We start from the raw sequence: 21,977 nt of genomic DNA on the forward strand, positions 1-21,977 counted from the left end.
GAGGAAACACAAGAATCTCAAAGTGTTAAGCAAATGTTACCCAACATCCATATCCATTTGACTGTAACAAGAAGCGTCTCATTTCGGCCTTAAATTGCTTGAGAAAGTAATTTGATTCATGGCTGTTAACCCTCCCCGAAAAAGCTACACAATACTTACCTTCATGGTCATCTGTTGCAAGTCTAGGTTTCTTTGGAGATGGAGTGCCACTTGGATACAATGGTCTTTTGCCCTTTTCTGTGGCTTGATCTTCTGGTGAAGTGAATAACAATAAATAAATAAATCTTTAGCTATTTTAACACTTAAGGCTGGTTATCTGTCCAGGAAGGAATCATGATGGTGAAATGGCGCGGTTATAACAGGTTTTTAGTATACAGGTGTAAGTAAGTGTTATTTGGAAACTACGTACTTCTGGGTGCTTGAAATTAGCGTGGTGCAAGATCAACCAAAAAAAGGAATGAATTTCAATACTTGTTGTTGAGCTAGGTCCTGTTGCCATGGCAACGCAGCAGCTATTGACTGTCTACAAACAATAGTTTTCCTTAATTTTTAGAAAATCCACTAGTTAGATTTTTCCATTTTTTGTCTCAAGAAAAACTCACAAAATACTGATATACTGACACTGCTTTCATGTAACTTTAACAGAGGGATCTTCTGTAAATATCCGTTTTGCTCTTTAATGTTTTGTGAAGATATCCTCTGTCAGATTTGGATTTTTGTTTGCAGGCGAGTTACGCTTTTAGAGAACTACTGTGATTGCTAAATTTCACGAAATTCTGACAAGCAGTTCCTTAGAAAATGGTTCATTTCCACTAAGACAACCAAGCCACAATTTTTTGGTAAAATGTGCATGTGTGGCTTTTAATTAAGTTTTTACAGCAAAGATTAAAAACATGCAAAAAGACTTAGCTCTTTGTGAAATCCCTTTCTTTGTTCCGTGATGAAAGTAAAAGGGTTCACAAACGAGACAGATTTTTTTTCAGATTTTTTTTATTATTTATGCACTACAAAAGGAAATAATATTACAATACATCACAAAAGTAACATTCAGAGACATTACACTAAATTACATAAGTCATCAAAGGTAAAATGTGCACAGTCACCAAAGGAGCGTAGGCTTTCGAATTGGTTGGTCACTGCCATGTGCAGCTAACTAGCGTACATGTATAATGTGCAACTAACTAGTAAGTAGCACAAAACAAAAGAAAATTAAGAGTGCATAAAATCATACTACAATTTTTACATAAAAGACAATAGAAATGATAATTAATAGTGAGGGCAGAGAAATCAAATGCTCATTGGGTATTTTAAAGGTACAATTTGTATTGCTTGTAGAAGCTATAACATGGGAGTTTTTTAATTTTAAGGGAATTTTTCCCCAAATTTTTGACCCAGAAAATGCAAAAGTGGCAGCTCCGTAATTATTCCTTATCCTTGGCTGATGAAAATTAAGGTTCTATACAAATCTGGTGTTGTAGCTATGAACTTCAGAGGTAAGAGTAAGGGTTCCTTTGAAAACAAAGACACTGGATTATTTTAAAGGAGCAAAACTCAACTTTTTGATTCATTTGATAAAAAATTAAGAAATCACTTTGTCGAAGCCATATTTGGTTACCACAACCCTAGCGCGTGCTTACTCTCATCACTAAAAGAATGAACCTGTCAAGCGTGTGCAAACTGTGTTTGGCCACCTTAATGAATAGAGCGGTTTCCAACTCCAATAGCATCCGATCAGACATGCGATTTGAGTAGACCTTACTGGAACCAAAATAAGATCAGTTGAAAACCACCAAACTGGAGGCTTCAGTGCACATGAAGTCACACAAGTATACCCTATCAAAGGTTTTCAATGATAATACTATATATATACCTCTGTGAAGAATTCCAGCCTGCGTGTGTTCCTGATAAGCCTGGGAAACCATGGGGGTTATCGAGTCTTTGCCTTTCATCGATGAATCTTGCTCATCTTCTTTATCCCCTGTCAGACAAATAAAAACCATCTTGTAACAACTCTCATGATACTTTCAGATTTCCTAGTATTTTACCGTCAAGTATTTCTTTTGTGGGGCAAGAGGAAGGAAAGGAAGTTGCAACTTCAAGTTTGCTGAATAGCAAAAAAAACAAAAAAAAAATGTGCCATCTGAAAGCTTCTCTAAATGTACCTCATACAGTAGAACCACAGTAACTCGAACTCTGAAGGGAGACGAAAAACTGGTCCAGTTAGCGGGGGTTTGAGTTATCGGGGTAGATAGCAAAATGCGACTTTTCATGTAAATAATTTATAGTTTATTGATTATCAGCACTTCAGTATACAACCCAGGGCAAATTAAACTTACTCTCATCAGAAACTATAAGTCCCATGTAAGCTGAGGCTTTTGGGTAAAAAAAACTTTTTCAACATTTTAAAGAAAGAATTGGAATGCCTTGAGATGTGAACATTATGAACTTGTACTATGAACTTTTGTTTTCTATGTGACAGCTTAACAGGCAGTGCATGCCGTTTGACTAAAAAGATCAGAAATGATTGAATTAAATTGCTTTAGAAGTGTCAATTCCTATGTTTATTTTACCAATAACATGAAAGGAGGAGCTAATGGGATGACATCAGTGGTGAGTTGCCAGAACCAGAATTATTGGGGTTAATTTCGATCAACGGAGACAAAATTTAGTTTGAGTTAGCGAGGAATTCAAGTTATCCAAGTTCAAGTTATCCGAGTTAAAGTGACTGAAAAGTAGGGTCAAATCCAAGGGAAATGAGACTTAGTTTGAGTTAGCGGGGAGTTTGAGTTGTCCCAGTTTGAGTTACCGGGGTTCTACTGTATTTGCGATATATAACCCTTCCCACTGCAATCTACGGTGCAGAAATCCTTCCGAAAATAAGATAAGGGTTTTATTTGGTGTATAATTATGAGGATGTACAGATGGAGAGCCAATGAAACAAACAAAGCACATTTTTTGTTCCATTTAAATAGTTCTTTGCTCACAAAATTTATTCAGGTAGAGTGAAATTATAATTATTCACCTACAAAATTGTACTTGTTTATTCAGACAGCTCTTTTTTTATCTTAATTTATATCAATCTGACGAAGCTAAATAAATCTCACTTTTTGCCCTGCAGAGCTGTTAAGTACGTTTAATAATGTACATTAATAATGCACAAGTTGTTAATAATGTTTTTAATTGGGCTAAATGTAATTTAGGCAAGGTTAAACTCAAGAAATGCTTGCCAGCGGTCTACTCCTTTAATTTAGGCGGGATGGTCCAAGAATTTTGCAGGGCCTCAGTAAATTTACAGCTCAACCTTTTTGCTCACGTTGTGCTGCATGTACAGTTGCACAAAAAATCTTTGCTCCCATCCCTCCCCTCTCTCTAGGTAAGTATTGGTAAGTATTAAATATTCCACTAAGTATTCACTGTGACGGTGCCTGGGTGGTAGCCGCTCACAGGGTTGTCATGGTTACCTCTTGCACTTGCTTGTGGCTCCCCCACAGACATTGCAGTTACCTACCCAATACTTATCTCTTGGTGATGAGTTTAAGTGTGATGCAACAACTACTACTGCACATACCTAGAGCAATACTCATCATCCTTTCTACAAGTCTGCCACACTGTTCCTCCCAACTGTATTTTCGTGCATATTTTCCACATAGATCTTTAGCCTCTTCAAGTCGTACAGCCCTGTCTTTTTCACGAACAGCCCCGATTGCCTTGGCCCACTCTTTAGGATCCTCTGAATTCACGACGCTGCAAGAACCATACGGCAGTTTCTTTAAAGCTTCTCCAAGACCCGAGTTACCACTGACAAGCACAGGGAGACCGGCAGACAAAGCTTCAAGTGCAGCCAGCCCAAATCCTTCAGTTCTTGAGGGTATGATAGCAAGGTCTGCCTCGGAAAACTGTTGAGCTAGCTGCTCTCTTTCCTTAAAACTACGCACAGTTAGTTGAGTAGGAGCAATGCCTTCCTTGAGTAACATTCCTCTGACTTTCTCTTCTTCTCCATTTGGTGCACCAACAAACACAAGTTTGTAGGGTTGTGACACGTCTTTCAGCTCAGCAATTGCCCTGGCAGCAATGTCATATCCCTTCAAGTGAAAGTCTTCGCTATCTCCACGCCCAAACACTAAAACACGAAATGTTCTTCTTTCTTCAGTGGCTTGCTTCACATCAGCAAACTCAGAGAACAGCCCTGGGGTGAGATTGAGAACATCTTGGTCCTTTCCACAGGAACGGAGGTAACAGGAGAAAGCTTCAGCCAGCTTGGGTCCGACTGCTACGACTTGATCAGCTAATTCACAGAGTTTGACCTCTGCCTGGTGCTTTTTCTCACCTTTGGAAATGGGGTCTGCATAGCTCTTGAACATTCCAAGTTCTTCAGGGTCGCTATGAACAACCTGAATCCATTTACAATCACCATGCAGACGTTTTATGTGGGGCACTTGACGACCAAGATGGACTCCATGGCCTATCACACAGTCCATGACATGATCTTTTGGAATGGTGGCCAACCAGTCAATTGGATCATAACCAGGCATCTCCTCTGCTTCAATTAGATCGACATTGTGACTAGCAGCGCCCCTTTTGTCCTCTTCACTACAGTGAGGGAGATAGACACTGACTTCCACATTGTGGTGTTTTGCTAACTGGATGGCAAGTTCTCTATTAATGGTTGACAAGCCTCCTTTTGTAGATCGCCATTCACTACTGAGAAGAGTAACTTTTAGTTTCCTGTTGGAAGCCAAGCTTGGCCTACTTTCTAGGCATTCCTGTGATGTAGAGGCTGACGTGCTAGGCAAGGAGGAATCCTAAAACAAATGTGTAATTGATTTAATGAACGAGACTCAACATGCTAATGTGCTAACACCAGACAGTTATCAGAGATCATGGTCACCATGATCCAAAGCTATTGAGCTTGCTACATTTTAGAGGAGTAAATTGAATTTAAGGAGGCTGTCTAATGGATCATTTAAGTTGAATGTAACTGTTCAGTAGTTCGAAGGGTTTATTCACAATCGTCCCGCAATTACCTTGATGACAAACTAGAAAGTAAGACGTTTTTTAAAGGGATCCATGTCATCCCAAACTTTCATAACATGGAAGAACCAATTCCTTTAATACATGATCAGAGGAACAAATATGTTCTTTGCAGTGTAGACTAAAAATAAGAAGCCTTCTTCCCTTGTGTCTCAAATAAAATTGGAAACAACTTTTAAAGCTGATCAAATGTCTTAGGTTTCACTAAGATCCTTTCAAAGGCCCAAAACTGCTACTGACCAGCAAAGCAGGTTACAGAACTATGAGTTGATAACTTTGTTCAGTCTCTCATATTACTTTATTTAAAATTAGTTTCGAGAGTAAGATTAGCTTAGTCTGGGGAAGGTCAACCCTGTCCTGGAGTTAGCTCTTATTGGGGGATTGGGCACCTCACAGGCGTAAGGTTAGCTTAGTCTGAGGAGGGTGAACACCTGCCATGGGATTAGCTATTGTTTGGGGAATTGGGCTTCGCATAGAAATACAGTTACCTTAGTTTAGGGAGGGTGAACACTACCCTGGGATTAGCTATTGTTTAGAAGATTGGGCATCTGATAGGGGTAAGGTTGGCTTAGTTTGGGGAGGGTGGACACTTGCCCTGGGGTGAGCTATTGTTTAAGGGATTGAGCATCACATAGGGGTAAGGTTAGCTTAATTTGGGGAGGGTCAACAACCACCCTGCGGTTAGCTATTGTTTGGGGGTTTGGGCACCTGATAAGGGTAAGGTTAGCTTAGTTTGGGGAGCGTGAATACCTACCCTGGGGTTAGCTATTGTTTGCGGGATTGTGCATTCCATAGGGGTAGGGTTAGCTTAGTCTGGGGAGGGTTAACACCTACCCTGTCATTAGCTATTGTTTGGGGAATTGGGCATCTAAGATGGGTAAGGTTACCTTTGTTTGGGGAGGGTGAATACAGGTCTACTCTGGGATTAGCTATCGTTTGGGGGATTGTGCACATCACAGCAGTAAGGTTAGCTTAGTTTTGGGGAGGGTGAACACCTACCCTGCCGTTAGCTATTGTTTGGGGAATTAAACACCTCTTTGGGGTAAGGGTAGCTTAGTTTACGGAGCATAAACACCTTCCCTGGGGATAGCTATTGTTTGGGGGATTGGGCATCGCATAGGGGAAAGGGTAGCTTAGTTTGGGGAGGGTGAACACCTACCCTGGGGTAAGCTATTGTTTAGGAGATTGGGCACATCACAGGGGTAAGGTTTGTTTAGTTTTGGGAGGGTGGACACCTCCCTGGGGTTAGCTCCTTTTGGGGGGATTGGACATTTCATAGAAGTATTCATGAATAGGTTAGTTTGGGGAGAGTGAATAGCTGCCCTGGGTAAGCTATGTTTTGTGGGATTGGTCACCTCTTAGGGGTAAGGTTAAACTTAGTCTGGGGAGGGTGAATACCTTCCCTGGGGTTAGCTATTGGTTGGGTGATTGCACAAATCACAGGGGTAAGGTTAGTTTAGTTTGGGGAGAGTGAACACCTACCCTTGGGATAGTTATTGTTTGGGGTATTCGGCACCTCACAGATGTAAGGTTAGCTTTGGAAAGGATGATCACCCGTTACGGGGAGACAGAGATCTCCGTAAGCCCCGGCGCCTGGCGAAAATCGCCGGCTAGTCATCCTGGGTGCACCGCCTACTCAGATCCAATTAAAAAAAATAGATAAATACTTTTCTTTGCATTTAACCGCAACTTTTCCATTTGCGATGCCTTCTTTCCCTTGGGTAAATACATTACGAAATAAATAAAGTTTTACTTAAAGAGCCAAGTGTCCAAAAATGTTTTTGACTGAATAAAGTTGAAAGTTTTGACAAAAATTTCGCCACACCATCGCTTGAATCTGTTTGCAGACGTCAATCGTACGTTCAGCAAACGAAACAGGCTCAGATTGCGAGGCAGCGGTTACCGACGAAAAACGCTCCATATCAGACAACATACTAGTATGTATTCCAACACATGCAAAATGCGAGCGAGCCAGAGGCGCATGGAAGGCACTTATGCGCCTTTATAAATTCCTCCGCCGGCTACTCCATTTTATTCTCCTTCTACTCCAAAATTTAGGGAGAACCCTGGCAGAGGTATTGTTTGGGGGTTTTCTGCATCTCATACGGGTAGGTAAGCTTAGTTTGGAGAGGGTAAACACCTGCCTTGGGTTCCATGTAGCTCTTGTTTGGGGTATTGGGCATTTCAGAGGAGTATGAATAGGTTTGTTTAGGGAGAGTGAATAGCTGAACTGGGGTTAGCTACATTGTATGTTTTGGGGGGTCTTGCACCTCACAGGGATGAGGTTAGCTTAGTCTGGGGAGGAATGGACACCTGCCCTGGGGTTAGCTCTTCTATGCCAGACAAATAATGCACACACACATAGGGTGTCTTGACTGTACAATATCCAAGATGAGCATTATCTGTATCAGTTCAATTACCACAGACTGAAAGTTACCTTAATTGTCAACCTGGACATCACAGGAAGCCTTCAGAAACAACCTTCAACTCTGATGCTAAATTAAAACTGCAAATAGAAAGGAAAGCTTGTTTGTGTGTGATTTCATGTTTGCTTGAACTATATTGGGGTGCTTAGGCAACGACGACGGCAATGGCAACAACAACGCCGCAAAACAATAAGTTTAATGAGCAAAAACAATCGCTCTGGGTTTAAGGTTTTGTGGAGAACGTCAACGGCTGTCGGTGAATTTTTCATTTCCTTTCTCACTTGTACACCACTCCTACCAATTTGGTTCCTGGATAGTTCACCATTTTTGTAAAAGTTGAGCAAGTTGAAATAATCGCGAAGTAGCACAAATGAAATAAAGTTATATTTTCAGGTGACATTTTCGCTGCCGCTGCCGTCGTCATTGCTTAAGCTCCCTATTGTTTTCAAATAGAAATCCTACAACACAAGGTTTTGAAATGAATGTGACAGTATATTTCAAGCCTGGTGAATGAATAAGAATGATGTATTATTCTAGAAAGTGACACAGCCATACTCAAAAAATGAAATACAAGTGCTCCTATCACGAGTTGAACCTACAGTAAAGACCTTCTGATTACTAGTTCGGAAGCTCTACCACTGAGCTACTAGAGACTTGTGGAAGCTAAGGCCATTAAACTAGGTTCATAGGACAAATATAGGAGCGGGCTAGCCGGGCTGTCACTAAGATTTCAAGTTGCTGGATAAATACAACAAGTAGGCAGGGAATCAAACAGCTAGGAATTTCTTTTGGTTCTATTTTTCTTCTATTTTCCTATGAAAATAGCAGGGGGCCGCGTTCTTAGTAACCGGGGGAAATCCCCGGCCCCCACCTCTTAATGACAGCCCTGGGCTAGGAGCACTCAGATAGGAGCATAGGAGCACTCGGATATCTTTTTTCCGAGTATGCCTGACCGTCACTTTCTAGAATAATAAATCATTCTCATTCAAATATAAATAACAAATATACATGTACCATCACATTTATTTCATATATTACACGCTCCACATTCAAATCCTAGCAGTAGGTAGATATTTGTCCATGAACCTAGTTTAATGGTCTTAGCTTCCATGAGTCTCCTGTAGCTCAGTAGTAGGGCATCCGAACTAGTAATAGGAAGGTCTTAGTTTCAACTCCTGATAGGAGCACTCGCATTTCTTTTTTCCGAGTATGCCTGTGTCACTTTCTAGAATAATACAGCATTCTCAACACAAGGTTTTATTTTTCCCCATGTACATGCACAGAACTGGCCACTGGAGTCGCAGAACCTACAAAGAATGTATGAAATATGATGGATTTACAAGCAAACTACATATCCCTTCATGTATATAATTTCAATTTAAACTTGTAAACTTATGCGCAAGAGCAGACTTAATGCAGCCATAACTTGTATTCATACTGAGCTTATAGTCACTGGGAAATTACGGACTCGTCCCCATTCGTCTCTCTTGTCTCGCGTGATGTCTTGCGTGACAGTGACCGCAAAGGGTGATGGGAAGGCGGGAAGGAGAGACTTTCTTTCTTTCCCTTTTCTCCTTCCCATCACCCCTTGCGCTTCGCTTTCTTCCTTCCCATCACTCTTCACGCTCTGCGTTTCCCAACAAGAGAGACGACTGGGGATGAGTCAGGGGAAATTAATTTTAAAACTAGTTGGGACAACTAGAGTGGCATTGCAAACAGCTTCTAAAGAAAGGGAATTACATTTACCATAGTTTAGCTACAGGTAAGGGTGGATTTCCAAATATGGGTGATTCATAGAAACCAAAAGAATTTTCTACAGATGTTCTTAGACATAAGACACATTCCTGAAGAGCACTTAAATGTGAGATGGCATCACAAATTTTCTTCTGTCCACCAAAGCATTTAAGGCTTGGTAGTGATCTGAGCTTCATGTTTGTTTACTCATAGAGGAATATAAGAAAGGTTAAGGAATGTTATTTGTTGATTTTTTTGTTTAAAATGGGCATTTCCAGAAAAAAGTCCATACCCAACCCAAGGAAGGTGGTAATCAGAAATTCCTAGGGGGAGGGGAATCTTAAAAACCGAAATTTTAGAAACATTAAAGTATGGAGCTAAACTGGAATTTCCAGGGGGGGAAGGGGAGATGCAAAACAAAAAAACGTCTCTGGTGTGGGGGAGTACAGATATTTTCTGGAACTGTACAATGCCTCGTTGATGCATATTATGCATATTGCTTATGGGTGCAAATAATTATAATTAATAATTCTGCCATCAAGAGAAACAACATGTCTTGGCATCGGTTAACATGGATGACCTAGACCTTCTTTTGAAATCGCTTGCAAAGATTCGATGAACCAACACAACAGTAAATGAATATTTGAGGATTTGGGGTGATCATTTTGAAGCTTCCTGTTTCATTTAACACTCAGTTCAAATCATTAGAATCTATGAAGTGAGTCTGTGACAACAAAGTTTTGTTTTGTTCTGAAAGAAAAACCAACAGGAAAGCCACCAGCCAAAGCAAAAACCAATCAAAGAATAGCATTTGGCGATTTAAAATCTTCCAAACATGGTGCACTTGCAACCGAAAAAAAAAAAAACTTGTGAAGATGCTGAAGGTCGAATCTGAGTTGAAATTTGCGAGCCAAAAAGTGAAAAAATGACATAGAACTAGAAAGTTAAATTTCTCAATGGAAATAGCTGAATCTGCTTTGGAGGCAAAAAGGTTCTCAGTTCCCTTTGTTCACAGAAAGTATGTCATCATGTTTATGGGCAAAGAAAATTCAGGTACCGAGGTTCGACCATTGGCGATTTCCTTCCACCAAGCAGTGTAAGTAGGAAACATGAACTCATCACGGACGACATCAACATTACCGGCATAAATACCAAGATTTTGCCGCTTTTGTGTGATGTGTGATGTTATTTTTGAGACCATCATTGATATAACTTTGAACTCAGAAGAAAGATTGGGTTAATTCAGTTGAATGAATCGTATTCAACACAAACATTTCACACGTAGAGACATCATACTTTTCAACTAGGCTTTGCTTCAGTCCAATTAATTTTGCTTCTTTTCTGCGGGAAATTAGAGCCTTGAGGAATAGTCAGTTGACTAGGACTTTTTCCTCTTAGCGAAGCACTGGCAATATTGTCCTCAGTAAAAGTGATTTTAGTCAAGTTTCCTAGAGTCGTGTCTGATCTGTCCTATATTTCTCTACAGATTCCCATGAAACATCACCAGCAAGCCTTGTTTTGAAATTACCAAAGAAAACATGACATCATCATGCTTAAGGGCTATTGGAACAAAATGTTTAAAAAAAATGGACCGCGAGGGGAGGGCTTATTTAATGGCTTGTATGGGAGGTGTTAAGGGTAATTTCCTGTGCAGTGTGACTGATTTCAAGAACCAACAAAAACTTACCAAAAGTTGCTGCAGAGTATACCATCACTGACATCTTGAATCCGTGTAAAGCAACACTAGGACACTGGCCAAACCTTTAAAATAATTATTATTACATTAAAAGACCAACATTTAAAAGTGATACATGTAGAACAATGAAATTACCCACTAACTTTTACGTTTAAGTATTAAGCTGGATTTCCAATGTCGCATAATTTTGCATACATTTACAGGTGTGACTTAAGGTGGCCAAACACAGTTTTCCAGTATACAGGTGTTAGTAGACATTATTTGAAAGCTACGTACTTCTGAGTACTCGAAATTAGCATGGTGCAAGATTAACTAAGAAGGAATAAATTTTGGTACTTCTCGTTGAGCAAGGTGCCATTGCCATGGAAACACAGCAAGCTATTAACCGTCCACAAATAATGGTTTTCCTTAATTTTTAGAAAATGCACTCATTAAATTTTTTCTATTTTTTGTACCCAGAAAAACTCACAAAATACTGACAGACTGACGCTGCTTTCGTGTAATTTTAACAGAGATCTCATGTCAATGTTGGTTTTGCACTTTAATGTGTTTTGAAGATACCCTCTGTTAGATTTTGGTTTTGGTTTGTAGGCAAGTTACGCTTTTAGAAAACTACTGTTTTGTCAAATTTCACGAAATTCTAACAAGCGGTTCCTTAGAAAACAGTTCATTTCCATTAAAACAACCAATCACAATTTTTTGCTCAAATGCGCATGCGTGGCTTTTAATTAGGTTGTCTCGGCAAAGATGAAAAGCATACAAAATGGCTAATAGCTCATTGTGAACTCACTTTCTTCGTTCGGCATTAAATGAAGAACGATTTACAAACCAGAGACTGTGTTATTTTAAGAGCAAAACTTACCTTTGTGATCCATTTGGTATAAAATCGAGGGATCAATAGTATTTACTTAACACAACCCTAGCGCCCACTTAATAGCATCACTAACAGAATCTGTAAAGCGCACACAAACTGTGTTCAGCCACCTTAATGTACATTAACCAAACTAGAAAAAACATGTGGACAGCTTTTTTCTTCTTATGTAAATTCAGAGCCATTAATGCATGAAAAATTACATGACAATGAAGATTCATTAAAATTTAAATTGAGTACTGGGTTCGTTTACCCTAAAGGATTGGGACATCAGTCTTAAAAATTAAGACTCCAATGTATTACTCCAATTTCTCATGTATGCATTACATTAGGTTAAGAAAATTTTGAGAAGGACAGTAGCTATCCAGACGAGGTCTGTGATTGGAGAACGAAACAATAGGTCATTGGTTGGGAACAATGGGTCCCCTGCAGAAAACAATGAGAGCTACAGTACTAGGGGACCAATGAAATTAGAGGTCTGGAAGAGGTACTATACTATCCAAAATTTTAGCAGCTGAATCAACCTACTGGAAGCATGCTCTATGAAGACTGAAGACTTCAAAACAGTAACTGACTGTTGAAGGATACCTGTAATTTTTGACAGACCATCAAGTTCATCTATATAATTTATTCACAATCTTAGGACATCTTCACAAAAAACATAGGAGTCTATATCAACACGCAAAATGAGCACTTAAAAAATTTAACCAGACCAACTTAGGGACTGCATGTTTACATGGAGGGAGGAAGATCCTAGAAGGTGGATCATCCTAGCGCCATATGTTTTCTGTATTCAGTTTACATGCAAAAGGTTGTACTTGGCCCTAGTGCTAGGATCTTCCTAGAGATAGGATCTTCCTAGCTGAGAAATAGGAAGTATCTTTTCATTTCATTCATCAAACTCATTGATAATTCAAAAGCCAAAGACAAAGGAAATCATGCACCATGATGTGTTTGGATATCTGATGCAAAACTCCTCGGTTTTGCATCCTTAATTTCCCCTTCAAAATCAGTTTGTTTGAGAAGTTATATCAAACACTCGTCACAGTGTTTCATCGCAATAACAAAAATGTTGAAGTTGGTCAAAAATACTGCACTACGTGTTATCTTTTCAACTCTCTTCTCGGTATTTGATATGTGATGGAACACTGTGTCTCGTGTTTGATATACTACATCTCATTTGCAAGCAAGGGCCCAGTTGTAAACAGTAAGTTTATGTAAGTTATTAAAACATTAAGTTATTTTAGACATATTCTCTGGACTGGGGGTTAATTATATAAAATCTCCACTGATCTCCCGGTTGTTTTATATTAATTTCTTATTTTACCATTGGACCTGAGAGATTTAGACAACAAACAAACAAAGAAATAGGGTAAAATCACAACGTGATGACATAAACCAAACATGTTCCTGTAAAATTTACAGAAGCATATAAATTTGGAACTTTTCTTCGATGGATACCTACACGTTAGCTTAACTTTAAAATGACCGAAGAAAAAGAGTTATGAGAGTTCACAAATAAATCGAATTAGCTTCTAACAAGCAGATTGTACATGTCACGCGATCCGTCTCACAAAATTTACGTGCGGTTGCTTCGGAACAGAAGTGTGTACGTTCTGCTCGATTTATGCTCGCTGTCTGTGGAAGGGGGTAAGTATGACAGCGGTACAAAGAACTTGACCTTATTTTATCTCGACGTTGAGTTCCCTTAAACTTGTCTCAAGCTTACCTTCTGGCATGCCGAAAATCTGCAGGCAAATTGAGTTGCAGGTAAACGCTAAAGCGATCACGCTATTCCCAGCAGCCTACATATTGAGACTCTTGTGACTCGATGAAGTCAGCCCATGGTTACACGATTGACAACAGATAAGAAAACGCGAAAATTCAAAGACAAAAGATACAAAACAATTTAAAACTGCACCCTGATGAAGACCTCTATGGCTGCATTTCGGGTCCTGCTATTCCCTAGACTTCCGCGTTGCTCCCAAATATGGTAAAGGGCTTATTTTATTGGTCAAATAGTGTCACATGGTTTGTCATATGAAGCTGGCTGGAAGAACAAGATTCTACGCTGGACAAGGAATCAACGCTTAAGGACAAGGAAATGGATTTTTGAGGGCATTGAAAGAGAAAAACCCAAGTATAAAATCAAGAACACCCAACCTGGATGACTTAATCCCCAGTCTCATCAAGGCCCTACTCTTCACCGTTTATGAGTCGTTTGCATTTGTATTTGTTTTTCTCTCCTTGGGCAGAAGACTGTGATCTGGATAGTAAGAGGCTACTTTCATGGAGGAAAATCCAAGCACTAGGAAGATCCTAGAAGGCAGATCACCCTAGCGCCATATGTTTTCTGTATTCAGTTTACATGCAAAAAGTTGTACTTGGCCCTAGCGATAGGATCTTGCCGGCTAGCTGACGACTAAGCTGAGAGATCCTAGTACTAGGAACAAAAAAGAACAAGCATGCCTGCAGCCGAGCGTTCAGCTGCTAAAGGCCGACAATTTCTCTTCTTTTCCTTCTCCACTTGGTAACCACTCCGACCGAAATTTCTGCACATCAAAAAAAAAAGTTGATCCGCCTTCTTGGATCTTCCTTGTGCTAGGATCCTCCTCCCTCCATGTAAACAGCGCATAAGCCACTGAGTCAACCAGTCCTCAGGGGACCTTCGGACCGCCCACAGTTAATTATCCAATCAAAGAAGAGAAATGACAGTTAAATTGTAATACATCATACCTTCTCGCTTGAAAAGAAGTTCTAAAAATAAACTTTACTCGGGAAATTTTTTCAATCGAGGAATTAAAGAGAAGTATCACGGGGTTTTTGACCTCTTTTGTTAAAAATGGTGAAATAAGACCTTCACTTTGCTACAAAATAATTCTAGAACAACGAGAGGAGAGAAATCAACTCAATTCTTGACAGGAACAACTCGTACTCTTTTCTAGCGCATTTTGGAAACAAAAATACGAAAACTTGAAAAACATTAGCCTAAGATTTTTCAAGTTTCAATCCATTCCGACCAACTCTGTGTCTGGCCAGAGGCACTAATCGACAGTCTTATTGCACTGCCAGGTGATAATTTATACTAAAACTTGACATTAATTTTTTGTTTTTGTTGTCAGTCAAACGTTTTTAGATTTTGAAATGACATCAAATTTTCGTGATACTTCCCATTTTAATAGCGGAGCTCTTGCACGCGCCGCAGGCGCGCGCAGCGGAGCCCCATAGCTAAGAGAATTTGGTAACCCGTGAATGCGAGAAAATTCGGTTTGGTTATGACGTCACTTGTGTCCGTCCATGCGACCGTCCGTACGACGTACGCAGCGCAGCGGTTGTTTCGCCCGACGGTATATCGCCCGGACTCACGTCGATTAGAGCGATGTTTTAACGAATAAAATGGAAAACTTACAATAGAAGAAATAACTATAAGGCCTACACGATAAAACGAGCGGATGTAAAATCAGTAAAAATTGTTCAAACAAACTAAAAGAGGTTCTTACGTTGAGGTGCCGAGTTTCTCCGAGATGTTAGGGATTTACCTACAAGATGATTGATTATGATTTCAAGACAAATAGCTGCATGTCGACTTGTAACAAATATTATTTAATTGATTTATTTTTGTTAGCGGGAAATTTTACCGTGAAGTGAAAACTTTGAACTAATCATGAAATCCATATGGAATTTGTGAATACGGTGTATTTCGTCGTGCGAATCGACGCAAGTTCTGGCGAAACGCTTTCGGGCGAGTCGACGTTCGGGCGAAACAACCACAATTAGTTAGTACCACAGGAAAACTCAGATTGTGTGAAGCTGTGCTGCAATCGTGCCGCGACCATTGTTTGTTTAGCGTCTCCCTCTTCTAACTATGGCGGGAAGTTGCTTTTAAGAAATGCACAAAGACATTTTGAAGACAACAAAATACAAAGTCAAGTTATGTAGCCGACAGCGGGAGAAACAGCAAGACGATTAGCGGCGGGAGAAACAAATCGACTTACACATCATCAGAACTTTGAAGTGAAACCATCTTACTCCGACCCAGCGCGACGAATCGTTGAATTTTTCCTCTTGAAGTGAAACGTTTCGCTCACTTGATGTTGTAAAACGAATGGAAAATCAGGAATTAGAATAAAAGGACTGATTATTCTCAGAAGAGGCGAGTATATTCATGTTATTTTGTTGACAAAACTTTGCTTGTTTGCTGTCTTGCAAGAACTTGTTGTTTTGCAGTGTTGACACGCCGTTTACTGCTAAATACTGCTTACTTTACAGTATTCTTTTGAGCTCACTTTTTTCGGTCCATGTTCATTATTACCCTTGGAGTTTTATTTTCTAAACTACTCCAAATTTTGCCTTCCAACAGCGGGAGAAAGAGTATAAATACGACTCGCGGCCGGTGGGAGAGTTGGCATAAACAGCAACCGAAACTTGAAGTGAACTCATTTTACTCCGATCCGGCTTGACAAAACGTTGGATTTTTCCTCTTAAAGTGGAATGTTTCGCTCACTTAGCGTTGTAAAACGAACGAAAAAATCAGCAGTGAAATAAAAGGACTGGTTATTCTCAGAAGAGGCGAGTATATCCATGTGATTTTGTTGACAAATCTTTGCTGGTTTGCAAGATATTGATTTCTTGCACTGTCTGACACGCAGTTTAGCTTAATACTGCTAATTTCAGAGCAGTCTTTTTCGCTCATTTTTTCAGGCTTTTTTAAATTTTTTTCCTCAGAGTTATATGTTCTAATCTCCTCCAATTTTGCTTTTCAACAGCGGGAAAAAGAGCAGGGCAACTAGCGGCGGGGGAAACATATGGACTCTTTTAGAGGCGGGATAACATAAACAGCGGCCGAAGAGAACTCATTTCACTCTGATCCGATCGACTCGACGAAACGTTGCATTTTTCCTCTTGAAGTGAAACTTTTCGCTCACTCAACGTTGTAAAACGAACGAAAAATCAGCAATGGAATAAAAGGACTTGTTATCGATCTCCAAAGAGGCGAGTATGTTATTTTATGTGATTTTGTTGGCAGAACTTTAATTTGCTGTTTTGCAAGATATTGTTTTTCTTGAAGTGTTGACACTGCAACTTGTTTAACTTTTGTAAAAGCTACTGCTAACGCCAGAGCAGTCTCTGGTGCTCATTTTTTGGTCCATGTTTGTTATTTCCCTCGGAGGTTTATTTTCTTATCTCTTCCGGTTTTGCTGCATCTAAGAAAATTTGATTCTCAGGTAAAAATATAGTTAGTCTAACAAACGTCTTGCAATACACTGTGAAAACTACTGACAAGTTTTTTCTCGCATATATTTCTATTTTAACATTTATTTGTGGCAGTCTTTACAGAGAACAAACACAAATACTTAAAAGAATAGGATATAAGGGCAAAGATTTAGATTTGTGAGTATTATTATATTTATTCCCTTGTCTGTGCAAATTTTTTTAAAGATAGTTGTTTAGTTTATTTCTGTACTGATTGCTATATATACACAAGTTCGCCTTGAAAAAGAATAATAACAACAGAAAAAAAAATATATCAATAGGAAGCTATAGGAGGAAGTACCCGTCCTGAATATTTACCTTCAGTGTACATACATGTAATATTTTGATACTTGATTTTGGACTCCCACTCGCATAATCATGTAGCTTAGAATGCCTCTTTTACTGAAATGGGTTTTTGGGTTCAAAAGGATACCTTACTACCTTGTATAACAGGTAGTATATGTATTCGCATAAAGCCGAGTATAATTTAAAGTTTGATTTTGAAGCGGCAGGGGTATTTTGCAGAATGCTGAATTCATAGAAGTCCTTTGATGGAATGGCTGCCATAACAACAACTTAAAGCTAAATGTCTGTATAACCAGTGTTTAACCCTAGACAGTTAAAAGAGAAGTGCTTAGACCTAAATAACTTCATTCTTTGCTTAAAGGGGAAGTACCATGGGGTTTAATTGACCTCTTTTGTTAAAAATGGTGAAATAAGACCTTCACTTTAATACAAAATAATTCTAGAACAGTGAGAGGAGAGAAATCAACTCAATTCTTGACAGGAACGACTCATGATATGTTCTAGCACATTTTGGAAACAAAAATACGAGAACTTGAAAAACATTAGCCTAATATTTTTGAAGTTTCAATCCATTGCAACCTGGCCAGAGGCACTTATCAACAGTTTTCTTGCACTGGGGTGATAATCTATAGCAAACCTAGCCACCAATTTTTTTGTTTCTGTTGTCAGACAAACATTTTTCGGTTTTGAAATTACATCAAATTTTCGTGATACTTCTCCTTTAATGCTAAAATGTCATAGGTAGCATAAAATGTAACATTCGGCATTCAGCAAAATACCCCTGCCGGTTAAGCAACAAAAAATATTATTAAGGGCTAAGCAATTAATCTAGGGTTAAGCAATTCACCAATTTAACGCAAAGCGTGTTGCACTCCGTCCACTTCTAGTGCTGCACCTTTTCTTCGCCGGGGATGGTCAAGTTCACTCTCGCTATCATCACTCACTCTCACTAAACATCCCCTCACTTTCACTGCACCATGTTTCACCCACAGAAACAGTGTCGTCTCTATTGCTTTGATGATCAGATAAATCAGATTTCAAGTAAATGTCAAGTTCAAAACCATAAAGAGATTTTAACCCTGTAGTTAATAGTAGTAACTCTCTCCAATATTTTGATTGTAATCCTTGTTCTCGGTTTCGTCAGTTCTCGATGGTTGCTTGATTTTGCATATCTTTGGAGAAATGGAAATGATTTAAATGGTCTAGGTATATTTTAACTAGCTCATCAGAAGCCACAAAGGTACACTATAGAAGAAAAGTCTGTAATTTCCTTCACTTTGTTCAGCTTTCCTTCATTGAATGTTTTTTTTATTTGCGCTCTAGGCATAAAGTAATCAACTGGTTATGCTGTTTCGTCTAAAGAAGTAGCCAGAGATTCAAAGACACTTTAATTTGCACCTTATTTTTTCTTCATCCGGGAAAGGGTGTGGAATAATTTTCTGCCCATCATGGAGCCAGCCAACCAATTTTTGCATGAAGCGCACTGCTGCTCTTTCTTAACCTTGTAGGACTATCTTTGACAAATTCCATGTATAACTCTCAGACATCATGGTGATCATTTATTTTATGGTCACAAATTCAAGAAAAATAATTATAGCTTGGGACATTTTTTTTCGCTGAACTTTCCTATCCCTTCATGAAATTATGATTAGCTGGGTAGAGTTGAAAAAAAAAATGCCTCCTCCCTCTCTGTTACAAATCCCCTTAAATGTAATCTGACAGAACAGGTGCATCTTCAATGCGCAATGCTGTCATGACCAACCCTCCATGCATTTCTCCCTATTCTTTATCTTCGGGATTTTCATACTCAGCTAGTCACAGCTATCTTCTTAATTTCTCCGTCTGATTTGTCATGAAAAATTATATTTCCATTTTATAGAACTGCTATCGATAATGGCTAGCATCTCCAACTGCAGAATTAGTTCTTTCAGATTCCCCCTGGCCACTGTCTTCATGTGCTCGATGTATCCTGATGAGGTAATCAGTCTCCAAATTCTGGACATTTCGGTATCTTTGAACCTGACTTCATCAAACAACATTATCTTAACAACATTATTTGTGATATAGATCACATTTAAAAATGGCTGCAATTGTATTTCTTCTCCAGAAAAATTGATTTTTAAAGACAATCTATTGGTATGTTAAAGAGATTATACAGTTACAATTAATTTGTATGATGACTGAACATTATTTTTTTTTAAAAGAAGGTAGAGGGCTAGAACAATGTAACTGTTGTGCTTGGAATATTAGAATGATTCCTTGGCAAAGCAATCAACAGCTATTTATATAAATGTGGTTTGTGACATAAAACCACTGCATTCTCTATGCATTGAATGTCAGCCTTTATATCATTTTAATTTTTAGTAAAGGATTTTTTAAAGTGAAATTTATTAGTTACTGGTAATTATAATGCAAATGTCATTAAATGTTAAGACTCCAGAAATGCTTGTATTTTCCATTTTAGAGGAGGTTTTAAGTTAAAAAGGGTGATAGAGGGGGGGGGGGGGACTGGGCATGGTATTTTACCATGGTTTGCAGGATAGCTCATGACGTGGGGGGGGGGGGGCAGGAAAAAAATATTTATTTTAGAACATCATTGGGTGGGGGGGGGGGGGGGGGGCTTCCAAAATATGAAAGGGAGAATTTTATAAATAATCATAACAAAAAATAAATTGATGTAAGCTTTTTATTTACCATCACAGATCATGACAGATGTGATGAAAACACTGTATAGCTCAAGAATCACTTTGTTAATGGAAGTTTTTGTTGAGGCAGTTCATAAACTTGTAAATTATGCATTCTTGTGTGAACGTTTCTGTGCACTTTTCCTGTCAAGGGATAGATCCAGTTGTGTATTTAATTTCTTACCTTTTTATGAATGTTTATGATGGCAGGAACCAAATACAATAAGCACTTACTGGGCATGTAACATTTTTCTTCAGCAGTAAAGATTTTAATTAGTTGGCCATGTAGGGCTATCGCTCTAGCATGGTGTGTACAACAGGGATTGGCCACTGGATGCCTGGGCCTAGCTGTGTTTATAAGCAACAGAGCACTGTCACTCAATCATTCTTATAACTATTCAACTGATAAAGAGGCGTAACAAAAATATGCTGAACAAGGGGCATTCCCTGTATACATTTCCCATCACTCACCAATAATGTGGAGAGGAGATGGCTGATATTCAGGCCATGTTTAATGCAACCAGACTGTGGCTTCTGTTGCTAACTGTGATTTAAGAGATAAAAGGTCAAACTTCTTATCAGCTATCTCTTTTAATTAAAAGAAAACTTTCAAATTTGGTAGTGAGTAATGAATTATGAAAATTAATATGTACAGGTATTATTTTTACAGTGCAATCTCAGTTATTTGAACCCTCAATTTTTTCGACACTCCTGATTCTTTGAACAAATAGTTGTTAATTCTCTTGGATTTGCTTCAGTCAGATTTTTACCTCCTATTTTTTGAACAAAATTCTGTTTCCTTTGCAGGTTAAAAACAATTGGTATTTCACTGTTCAGTGATTCAGTTATCATATTTTTATTATACAAATGTTATACCCCAAGTTAATTGTTTTCTTTTACTTACTTCTGATTACCGTACAATAACTGTTTATTTTTCATGGGTTTTGTGACGTCAGTCACCAATGGTACAGTTTTCTAAACCTTATCACATAGTCTGGTATACATCTTTTTCAGTAACATAAGGAAAAACACTAATATTATTTTCTTTTTTCATTCTGTCCACTGGGTTTATGTAAAATCTTCTTTATTTATATAAGAACAGTTTAAACTACTGATTGTTTTGAAGAATGAAGTGATAAAATGCTTTTAATTTGCAATATTTCAAGCAAAATATTAGCTGTACATCATTTTGTGAATTCAGAAGAGGACTATTATATGCACACTCAACTCTCTTTAAGCACTCTTGTACCTTCCATTTTTTTTCTCGGAAAAACCAGATCATGAAAAGTAAAGTAAGAAATATTTTTACAGAATGCTTATTAAATGATACATGGTAGGTTAATCTTGCTGTGTAAAAATGAATGGGACTTCTCAGATGAGGTGCTATCCAGAAGCTGGAGTGATGTTTGAGGCTGCAGCGGTGTAATGTTTAGCAGTCTAATGACTTCTTCAATTGGGATTTTTCTTGTAAGGACAAAAGGTTAATAGGTTGAGGCAAGGCCTGTACTTAAATTGAGAAACCAGAGAATGAAATCTGCAGGGGAAATTTTTGTGGTGAAGAAAGCCCTTTAATTTTCTTCTCAGTATTACCTCAGTAAGGAAATGTGGTCCATGCAAGGTAAAGTAAAACTCTTTGACTTTGGCAGGATTCAAACCCATTACCCCAGGATTTTGATCACTGATGGACCAAATGTACTCACTAAGGCAATGGGAAATTTAAGTGGTTTCCTTCCCACACAGAAATTTACACTCCAGAGATAATTATTATCTGATTTCCCAGTTGTATAATCAGTACTGCACAGCACAAAATTTCATTATCCCTTAATTGTTGTGTTATTTCTTTACTTTACTCCTTGAGTGAACTCTCATGTAGCAACCTGTTAAAAAAACTGCTGGGGATAACTGACCCCATAACTGCCTGATCGGTTTTTTTGGTAAAGATTTTGACAGGGACAGTTGAGGATTTAATTACCCTT

At 38.6% G+C, this 21,977-nt stretch overlaps 2 protein-coding genes, 1 long non-coding RNA gene and 2 pseudogenes across 9 annotated transcripts in view; 1 reads left to right on the plus strand and 4 right to left on the minus strand.

The window, feature by feature from the left end:
* The window catches only part of LOC146472174 (uncharacterized), an 84,108-nt pseudogene extending 76,569 nt beyond the window's left edge, over positions 1-7,539 (minus strand). Inside the window, exon 1 of the transcript XR_014866590.1 lies at positions 7,469-7,539. The product of XR_014866590.1 is annotated as an uncharacterized LOC146472174 (transcript). The remainder of the gene's footprint in view (positions 1-7,468) is intronic.
* LOC146472173 (uncharacterized) overlaps positions 1-21,977 on the minus strand; it is a 241,432-nt gene that overhangs the window by 76,569 nt on the left and 142,886 nt on the right. The window contains exons 1-4 of one of the 4 annotated variants that reach the window (XM_085119567.1): positions 7,469-7,519; positions 3,569-4,802; positions 1,871-1,978; positions 160-252 (exon numbers count right to left, since the gene is read on the minus strand). The exons of the other annotated variants lie outside the window; for them this stretch is intronic. Of the exons in view, the coding sequence (XP_084975693.1) occupies positions 160-252; positions 1,871-1,978; positions 3,569-4,802; positions 7,469-7,489 (1,456 nt within the window). The 5' untranslated portion in view covers positions 7,490-7,519. Of the gene's footprint in view, positions 1-159; positions 253-1,870; positions 1,979-3,568; positions 4,803-7,468; positions 7,520-21,977 lie in introns of those variants that run through there. 4 annotated transcript variants of the gene reach the window in all.
* Positions 1-21,977, minus strand: part of LOC146472176 (uncharacterized) — a 128,271-nt gene that overhangs the window by 68,953 nt on the left and 37,341 nt on the right. The window lies entirely within an intron of this gene.
* LOC146472178 (uncharacterized) overlaps positions 1-21,977 on the minus strand; it is a 137,781-nt pseudogene that overhangs the window by 13,347 nt on the left and 102,457 nt on the right. The window lies entirely within an intron of this gene.
* On the plus strand, positions 15,241-20,827 carry LOC146472179 (uncharacterized). 2 transcript variants are annotated; one of them, XR_014866587.1, is made up of 5 exons: positions 15,241-15,911; positions 16,119-16,327; positions 16,525-16,750; positions 19,197-19,294; positions 20,809-20,827. It is a non-coding gene; the product is annotated as an uncharacterized LOC146472179 (long non-coding RNA). The 2 variants fall into 2 exon arrangements; XR_014866586.1 differs by lacking the exon at positions 20,809-20,827 and adding an exon at positions 20,020-20,123 and having other exon boundaries at positions 15,242-15,911.

Source organism: Pavona decussata, unplaced genomic scaffold (assembly GCF_977016875.1).
Source record: "Pavona decussata unplaced genomic scaffold, jaPavDecu1.1 SCAFFOLD_100, whole genome shotgun sequence".
NCBI classification, from domain to species: Eukaryota; Metazoa; Cnidaria; class Anthozoa; order Scleractinia; family Agariciidae; genus Pavona; species Pavona decussata.